The 8973-nt window shown below is 46.0% G+C and overlaps 1 protein-coding gene across 4 annotated transcripts in view; it reads left to right on the top strand.

Moving 5' to 3' along the window:
* Positions 1 to 2879: 2879 nt before the first annotated feature.
* ZNRF1 (zinc and ring finger 1) overlaps positions 2880 to 8973 on the top strand; it is a 91895-nt gene continuing 85801 nt past the window's right edge. For all 4 annotated transcript variants that reach the window (XM_027843239.1, XM_027843238.1, XM_027843237.1 and 1 more), the window contains exon 1: positions 2880 to 3321. In XM_027843239.1, coding sequence (XP_027699040.1) covers positions 2895 to 3321 — 427 coding nt within the window. In that variant the 5' untranslated portion in view covers positions 2880 to 2894. The remainder of the gene's footprint in view (positions 3322 to 8973) is intronic.

Genomic DNA, 8973 nt, shown 5'->3' with positions numbered 1-8973 from the left:
AAGGATTCATAGATTTTGAGCTGCAAGGGACCTAAATGCTGATACAGCTGGCTTATGTCAAGGGCCAAAACTAGAACACAAATCTATCAAGTAGTAAGCATTTTTAATATAATATTTTATTTTTCCCCAATTACATGTTAAAATGATTTCTAACTTTTTTTGTAAGTTTTGAGTTCCAAATTCTATCCATTCTACTCCTGGGAATGCAGCATGTCTGGAGGTACAGAGAGTACCAGACCTCAAAGACCTGAATTATAATCCAGCCACAGATACTTACTAGCTGTGTGACCTTGGGCAAGTCACTTAGCCCCTGAATTTGTTTCCTCATCAGTAAAATGGGGGTAATAAAGGCAAAATGGCTGTGAGGATCAAATGAAATAACAAAAAATAAAGTACTTTCCAAATCTCAAAGTGCTATTATTACTTTGGCCCAAACAGTGAAGAACCAAAAATAAAAAATAAAGCAGTCTATGCCCTCAAGAAGCTTACATTTTATGGAGGAGGCAACATGTACATATAGAAATATATACTGAATACAATGGGCAGCTGGGTGGCAGTGGTTAGAGCACTGGGCCTGAGTTCAAATCCAGCCTTCGACACCAGCTTTTCCACCCTGTGCAAGTCACTTCACCCTGTTTGCCTCAGATTCCTCATCTGTAAAATGAGTTGGAGAAGTAAATGGCAAACCACTCCAGTATCTCTGCCAAGAAAATCCTAAATGGAGTCACAAAGAGTCGGACAGGACTGAACAACAAAATGAATACATACAAAATTGATACAAGTTCATTTTGGGAGAGAGGGCACCAACAACTTGAGGAGTGTGATCAGGGTCATTTTCAGGTACCAGGTAGCATGACCCCTACCTAAGTCAGAGGCCTTTTAGACCTACCTCACTTGATTTTATAATGCTATCTTTGATGTTAAAGCAGAAGAACATCTCAAAGCAGGAGGGAAAAACACTTTAGACCATCTTGACTTTCATCCCAAATTGCCTATCCTGAAAAGGTGGAGGAAGGCAGGTTGGGAGGGGAGAGGGACCACACAGAAAATACTGAGCATGCCCACCAGGAGGAGCTGTGAGGGCAGAATTTTAACAGGAGGGGCATTTAATCTTTCTTTAACGTTTCTGCATCAGAGCAGAAGTAAGAGGAAAGTGAGTGGGTTGAAAATCCCTGATGGGTTTTCGAAACTCAAGACTTTTCCACCATCCTCACTTCCCCCTAACCTTTGCTACAAGGCCGTGCATCACGATATTCCTTAGTAAGACCGGCTTCCAGAGGTCCCGATTTATATTCAGCTATTCTTAGTCTCTGGGGAGCAGTCTTCCGACCCAAAGTACCTTCTATTTACTTTGTGTCTCTGTGTGTGTGTGTGTGTGTTTGTGTGTGTGTGTACATAGATGCATGTATATACGTGTATATACATTGTATTTACATATGTATGTATACAATACAATGTATTTACATATATGCACTGTATAAATGTGTGCTAATATAATACACTGCATATATAAAAATGTACAGCATAAGTGCAAAATTAATGATACAGGTGTGTATATGTATGCACATAAGTATATATAACTAATACATACAACGTAGAGTTAATACATATGTATGTAGATTGTGTCCGTACACATCTCCGTTATGTGTACACACATGATTTGATTAACTTGGAACATATACTGCATGCTTTTATCCATCCTGGTCTCACCCATTAGAATGGCTCATTGCAAGTAGGGATTATTCCCCGTTCTTGATACTTGCATCAGCGCCCAGCAGTGCCCTTAGAGTAGGGGCTTAAGGTATACTTGTGGGTTGATCGAGCATTGATATTGGTTGAAACTGATCAAGGCGTGCTCCCTCCTCCCTCTTCCGTTACTTCGGGTCCCCTTTGGGATGGGACTTGAGCTTTTTTCTTGCTTGACCCTTGCCGTGGAGGGTGTAAACGGGTATGCATGTGTGTATGACTGTATTATACACGGATCATTTGGAGGAAATCCCAGCCAGTGTCGGGGTGTTCGTGGCCCCCTGCAGCCCAGTTCGGGGAGGTGAAGACTCGTGTAGCCTCCCCCCTCACCCCGCCTCCTCCTTAGCCCGGTGGGTGAGGGTGGAGCTACGGCTTGGATGAGGCAGGAGGTCAGGGGCCAGCCACGGCGGCGGCGGCAGCAGCCCCAGCAGCGAAAGGGTTAAGCGCGGTGGGCGGGGCGGGGCGGGGCGGGGCGGGGAGGAGGAGGAGGAGGTGGCCGGCCGGGGCCGCGCCTGCGCTCTGCCGCCCTCTATTGTCTCCACAGCAGTGAGGAGCAGCAGGAGAGCGAGAGGAGCCCAGACCGAAGAGCCCGAGCCGGAGCCGCAGCCGGAGCCGCCGGCGGAGCCGGGAGCACGACCCGCAGTTGCCGCCGCCCTGACAAAGCGCGAGCCGCCCTCCCCTCCCCCGCCCGGAGCCGGAGCCGAGGGGCGCTCCCGCGCCAGTCCGTCCCGAGCTCCGTCCATGGCCGCGGCGCCCCCGCTGCGGCGGCGGCAGCAGCAGCAGCAGCAGCAGCAGCGGCGGCGGCGGCAGCCCTGAGGAGGAGCCGGAGCTGCCGGGCCCCGCGTCTCGCCGCCGCCCCCGGTCTTCCGGAGCTCGGGGCGGGCGGCCGGCGGGCTGGACTGCGCCTCGCCTCGGGGCCCGGGCGGGCGGGCGGGCGACATGCGCTCGCCTCGCTTCGCCTCTAATCCTTAGTTTCTAATCCCCGCCCTCCTCCCGGGTCACCCCCAGCCCCCAGCTCGGCCCCCAGCTCGGCCCCGGCCTCCCTTTAAGCGCCCAGGACCCGCTCCAGCCGCGGGGAGGTGGGGGAGGGGGCGCTCTCGCTTTCTCGGGGGAGCGAGCCCCCCCTGCAGCCTGTGGCGCGGCCGGGGATGGGGGGCAAGCAGAGCACGGCGGGCCGCTCCCGGGGCCCCTTCCCGGGCGTCTCCACAGATGACAGCGCCGTGCCCCCGCCGGGGGGGGCCCCCCACTTCGGGCACTACCGGGCCGGCGGCGGGGCCATGGGGCTGCGTAGCCGCTCCGTCAGCTCGGTGGCCGGCATGGGCATGGACCCCACCACGGCCGGAGGGGTGCCCTTCGGCCTCTACAGCGCGGCGGCCGCCCGGGGGGCGGGCGATGCCGAGAGGGCGCCGGGCGGCGGCGGCTCCGGGGCCGACTCCACGTATGCCCACGGCAATGGTTACCAGGAGACAGGTGGTAGTCACCATAGAGACGGGATGCTGTACCTGGGCTCCCGAGCATCGCTGGCAGATGCGCTCCCTCTGCACATCGCACCCAGGTGGTTCAGCTCTCACAGCGGTGAGTTACCCCGGGGCCCCGGAGGCCTCTCGTTATGGCGATGGGGTGTGTGTCTGTGTCTGTGTCTGTGTCTGTCTGTGTGCATAGGAGCCTGGCCCATCCGCTCACCGGCATGCAGTTGGCAGCTTCAAGTAAGCCCCACGCTTGGTGGACAGATCTTAATAGGACAGGACTTGGAACTACCCAATTCCAGTCCTGTTCTACCTTGAGGCTAATGGAAATAGGTAAACCTGGACAAAAGAATTTTTGGTTTGGGTAAAGTGCAGATATGAAAAAGGGCCTGGGAGTTGAGCTATGTATATAACCTGTCTGTTCACTTGTTGGATAGGCTTCCAACTCCAATTTCTTCTTGTTGGTGTTAAAAATCCTCAGTGGAAAGAGGTGTTCCCTTGTTTCCAGTAGGTCACCTTTAGTGTCTCCGTTCTGTCACTGCAGCATTGGTTGGGCCTGTCTACTATAGTCAGAAAGATGAGCCCAGTTTGGTCTAATAACAGTCTCCTAGAATAGCTCTGTGTGTGTGTGTTTGTTGGGCAGGTGCATTTGAAATGGGGGCATTCTGTCCAGGAGGCCATCCATTTTGACACCCTGCTGAAAGCCTTGGGGCTCAGTTCAGCTTCCTTCAGTATTTACTTAAAATGGAGATGAACTGTCTTTTAGTATAGACAGGTGTAAGCTGTACTTAAGGCCAGTAGGTCCTCCAACCAAAGATTCTTTTAGAGCGGGTTCTTAAGGTTGGGGTCCACAGCCCCAAGGGATAGATTTGGAGGAGCACTGTCTGTGAACTTGAATGGGAAAAAATGCATCTTTATTTCATTATAATTGGTTTCCCTTCTATCCTGTGTATTTTATACATTTAAAAACATTATTCTGAGAAGGGATTTATAGGCTTCACTGAACTGCTAAAGGTCTCCATGCCATTAAAAAAGGTTAACCCCCATCCTAGAGGCTCCAGGGGGTCTCTGCTTTGTTCACTCATGCTGCAGGAGGTTTGCTTGAGTCTTTTTCCCATCCATAGGTGAGTGCTGGCTATGATTGTTAGGAATCTACCTTCTTTTGTGTTTGGGAAAAACTATGTTAGATAAAATTGTATTGTCTGTTATATACACATAATGGAATGGGGAGGGGTAATAAAAAAGGTGGGGCTTTGAAAAGAGACCCGATAAAACTAATTTTGCTAACATGAGGAAAGGTCAGTAAGAGCTAGAAATGGGGTTTCCCAGGCTGCCAGCTGGCAGACTAACAAAGTCCCAGCTGGACTATAGGGAAAGAACAGGTCAACCTCCTTAGTCAGGATGCAGCAGAAGGAAGACTTCTTGGAGTGACTGTTGGGACCACCACTTGCTGGAGTATAGCTAAGAAGTCTCACTTGAATTGAACTCCAATGGGGAGTTAAGTAAATTAGTCTCAGACTCTTTATCTCTGTCTTTCATGGAATTTTTCTCCCCTGGTTTTCCACTATTCCGCTATTATGAAATGAGGTGGACCTTTTTTCTGGGAATAGTATGGATTTCCTTTTACTGTTCTTCCCCTCTAGAGTTTGAAAAGGAAACCTATGAATTCCAGTTAGTTATACAGGGAAGTAGTGACTAAAGTTGGGAAACAATTGAAATTATTTGCTGAACTCTGCTAATATTTTCTTATCCCCAAATGTATTTCTAGGCCTAGTTGGAGAAAATATGATCTGCATTGTATCCTTGAGTGAGATGCTTAGCATGAGAATCAGTGATATGTACCCTGACTAGATTAGGCATCTTGAAATGATAGACTTCTATAACAGCCCCCAAACCAGCAATTCTACCTAAGTATCTGTGATCTATGTATATGATCTAATGTTTTGATCTTTTTGAGAGGTTTAAAACATATTTTGGAGGGGATCTTTCTCTAGAGCCAGATGGATTCTCTTCCCCACACCCCTTTCTAACCTCCAAGAGTCTCTTTTTCATTAAAAAGAAGTGCCTGTTTACATCCAGATATACTTATCTATCCTTCCTTGTTATGCTCCAGTTACCCTGTGCTACTATTAAATACCTTGCTGGAGATGAGGGGTAGCAGACTCTCTGAAACCTTAGAGAAAGAGAAAAGCTTTGACCATTGGAAGGTGTGACTTTTTCATTTAGTTGTGATGAGAACTCTGGGAGAATAATAGGGATAGTCATTGGACCATGGGGATGGCAGTGGAGAATTGCAGCATATCAGTCCTCTGTAGACCGATTTTTTAATTTTTCCAGTAAAGTTCCTTTGAAATGAACTTCTTGAACCTTCATTTTTTTTTAAGTATTAGGTTTATTTATTTACTTCATTAGGTATTAGGTTTCACCTCTTGGCATGTAGGAACCAGGATTTAGCGTGATATACTTCCCTTGCAAGAAGAGACTTGCTTATCCCCTCTGGAATGAGGCCTGAGCTTTCTTTTTAACCCTTGCCCTAGAAAGGTGCAAAGGGTATGTCTAACTTTGGAATTCATAGAGGTCTAGAGGATGCTGCAACTACTTAGTTACTGAAGAATAAGGCAAACAATTAGATATGATACATTTGCCAGTGTGAATTCATTGAGGTAGGCTCAATTATGGTAAGTTCTTTGAGGGGTACTAGAGAGCATGATAAAGTAGTATAATAAGTAACATGTCCCTTTTTCCTTAGGAACTTTCATGGCAGAGCTGGCCTCTTAATCTGTATTCTCTGCTTTTATAGGATTTAGAACTAGGAAGGACCTTTATAGACCATGATTTCCTGAAGGGTTGGTTCTGAGACTAGCTATTCAAAAAGTGCTACTCAGTAATATCCCTTGAGTTGCAGACATTGTCTTAACTATTGACCTCTTCTTCCTGGCTAATACTTGATGCTATTGAGACAGCTGTTTGGACTATTCAGCTGAAGGCCTTGATGCTTGGGTGCCAGCACTGTTTTTCTAAGAAAAACATGAGGATGTAGATAGGAGGAAAAGGCAGAACTCACCTGGGTCCCAACATGTTGGCTGCATTTTCAATGTGCCATTGTAGAATGACTGGTCAATTAATGTTGCTGTTCAAACATTGTTGTCATATCTCCTGTGCACACGTACATATTGGGAAAATCCAAGCTATCTTCTCCTGTCGCCAGTCCTTGAGTCACCCACTTTAAGAGGATGAAAAGTCACCTTAAACTATTAGAAAACCAACCTACAGATTTTATTTTCAAATTTATTTGTTCAGAGAGAGCCCCTTAACTTATACAGATTAAGAATCAAAAAGGTTTCATGTGTGTCTCACCAGAGGTGAAGAGATAACAAACCTTCAGATAGGTTTCTAATATTAATAACAATAATAATAGCTAGCCTTTATATAGTGCTTTAAAGTTTGCAAGGTACTTTACGAACGTTATCTCATTTGATCCTCACAATATCCCTGCAAGGTAGGTGCTGTTATTACCTCCATTTTACAGTTGAGGAAACTGAGGCAGAGGTTAAATGACTTGTTCAGGGTAACACAGCTAATAAATATCTGAGGTGGGATTTAAATTCAGGTTTTCTTTATTCCAGGCCCAGCGCTCTATCCCATGTGCCATCTAGTTGCCCCCAGATCTCAAAAGAGAAGAAATGAACCACTTGATCAGAAAAATTTTTTATCAACACCTTAAGGGGATAGGGACAGGAACTAGCTAGATCTGCAATTTAATTATTATGAGGTATTTACCTAGTAAGACTCTACTAATGCAGATCTGCAACTTCTCTGTACCTTAGAGTCTTTAGAGAGTTGCCTAGAACCCTGGGAGTAAGTAAGTTGCCCAGCCAGGGTCACACAGGCAGGGTTTATCCAAGGCAGGACTTCTGGGCTCCAAGGGCAGTATTCTACTATGCTGTGTTGCTTCTACAATTTATGGTTCATCAGAGGATAAAAAATATGGAGAGATGGTGTCATGGTGACAGATTTGGTACCCAATTTTAAAATTCCTGTTGCTTGAAGATGAAGAGTTAATTTCCTGAAGTAGAAGCAGTGAGACTCTCCCCATTAGAGTCAGAAAGGCATTGCAAGAAATAAGGATTTATGTTAGCCAGACTATTAATGTGTTTGTTTTTGTGGAGTGTATACATTTTCAGATTAAACAAGAACTAGTCAGAAATATAGCATGACTAATATTCTGGGCCAGGCCACTGTTTTAACTGAAGAGCTATATAATTATAATTTACTTAAGAAAAAGGATCAAGCTTTGTATTAGAGGAAAAGAGAGAAGAAATAAGCATTTCTATAGTGCCTACTATGTGCCAGATGTTTTACAAATATTATTTCATGTGATCCTCTCAATAACTCTGCAAGGTAGGTGCTGTTGTTATCCCCATTATACAGATAAGGAAACTAGGGCAGACAGAAGTTAAGTGACTTGATCAGGGTCACATAGATAGTCAGATTTGGATTCATATCTTCCTGACTCCAGGTCCACTGTGCCATGAAGCTGCCTTCTGCAGTATTATTTAAGGAAATTATATTGGAAATCGAAATTTTAGTGAATTCAATTCTGAAACTACATCTGAGTTGGAATGTTTCCATATGGGAAATAACTCTACTCTCAATCCTTTATTATGGTTTCTGGTGGTGACCCTTCATGAAGTCTTTCTCCTGGTACAAAACATTATGGGCAGATGGTAAAAGGCCTGGACTTAGACAGAAGGAGAGATGTGGGTTTGAATCCCACCTTTGTGTGATCATGAGGAAGTCCTCAGTTAGCATTGCATAAGCCTCAGCATTCTCATCTGTTTTATGAAATGAGGATAATACCAGTTGAAATTATTTCTGCCAACACTTTGGATTTTATTGATGGGTTATTTGCCTTGTATTCTTGGTGCCTTAAAGAAAGATTGTAGAATAAGTAAGGTACCTCAGTGGAAGCAGAGCTTTTGAGTTCCTCCTGTAAAGCTTTGCCATTAACTTGGCTGGAGGCCATCTCAGTTATAAGGAGTTCCTCAGAGGACCTGGGAATGGGGGAGGAAAGGAGTAGCTTTCAGAGGGGTGAAGTCTTGAGAAGCTGTGTGGAGTAGTGGAAGGTGGCCTCAACTTGGCATCAGAAGAGCTGGGCTTGGAATCTGCCTCTTCTACCTTGGAACTCTGGGATCTCTAGAGTGTTGTCCGTATTTTCAGCATCCATAGAATGGATATGTTTGCATTCCCCACCTCACAGGGAGGTTGTGAAGAAATGATGCGACTCTTTAAAAGTATCATATAAAGCTCAGCTGTTGTCAGTAATAGAGATAGGCCCAGTATTGCCAGAGTAGCCATTTCGGGGAGTGGGAGGGAATTAGGTTCCCCGTCCTCACACAGCAGCCTCAGGAGGCTTATTCTTGGATCCCAAAATCTAAGTTCCAGGCCGTGAGCAGGACTTGGGATCTTGTCTGGATGAAATCAGGGGGAGATGCGGTTTCTGGCGTTTTAGGTAGGAATGAATAACCCAAATACTACCTCAGAATTATATTAGTTAAAATGTTCCCTCTGAAGCTCACATTTCCCCCATTTGAGAATTAAACAAGAAACTAAGGTCAGTTCATTTCTATGCTCACAGGCCTTGAGACCTCATCCCAGTTGAATTGTTGACTGTGGCCTCAAACCATAGAAGATGAGAATTCATTGAATCTCGATAGATAGATCTTCAATTAGATGAGGACCTGACAGCCTGTCCCAGCTG

The sequence above is a fragment of the Vombatus ursinus genome, unplaced genomic scaffold, assembly GCF_900497805.2.
Source record: "Vombatus ursinus unplaced genomic scaffold, bare-nosed wombat genome assembly UNPS02014900.1, whole genome shotgun sequence".
Classification (NCBI taxonomy): Eukaryota; Metazoa; Chordata; class Mammalia; order Diprotodontia; family Vombatidae; genus Vombatus; species Vombatus ursinus.
The sequence above is the reverse complement of the archived record's forward strand: the minus strand, read 5'-3'. Positions and strand labels throughout refer to the sequence as shown.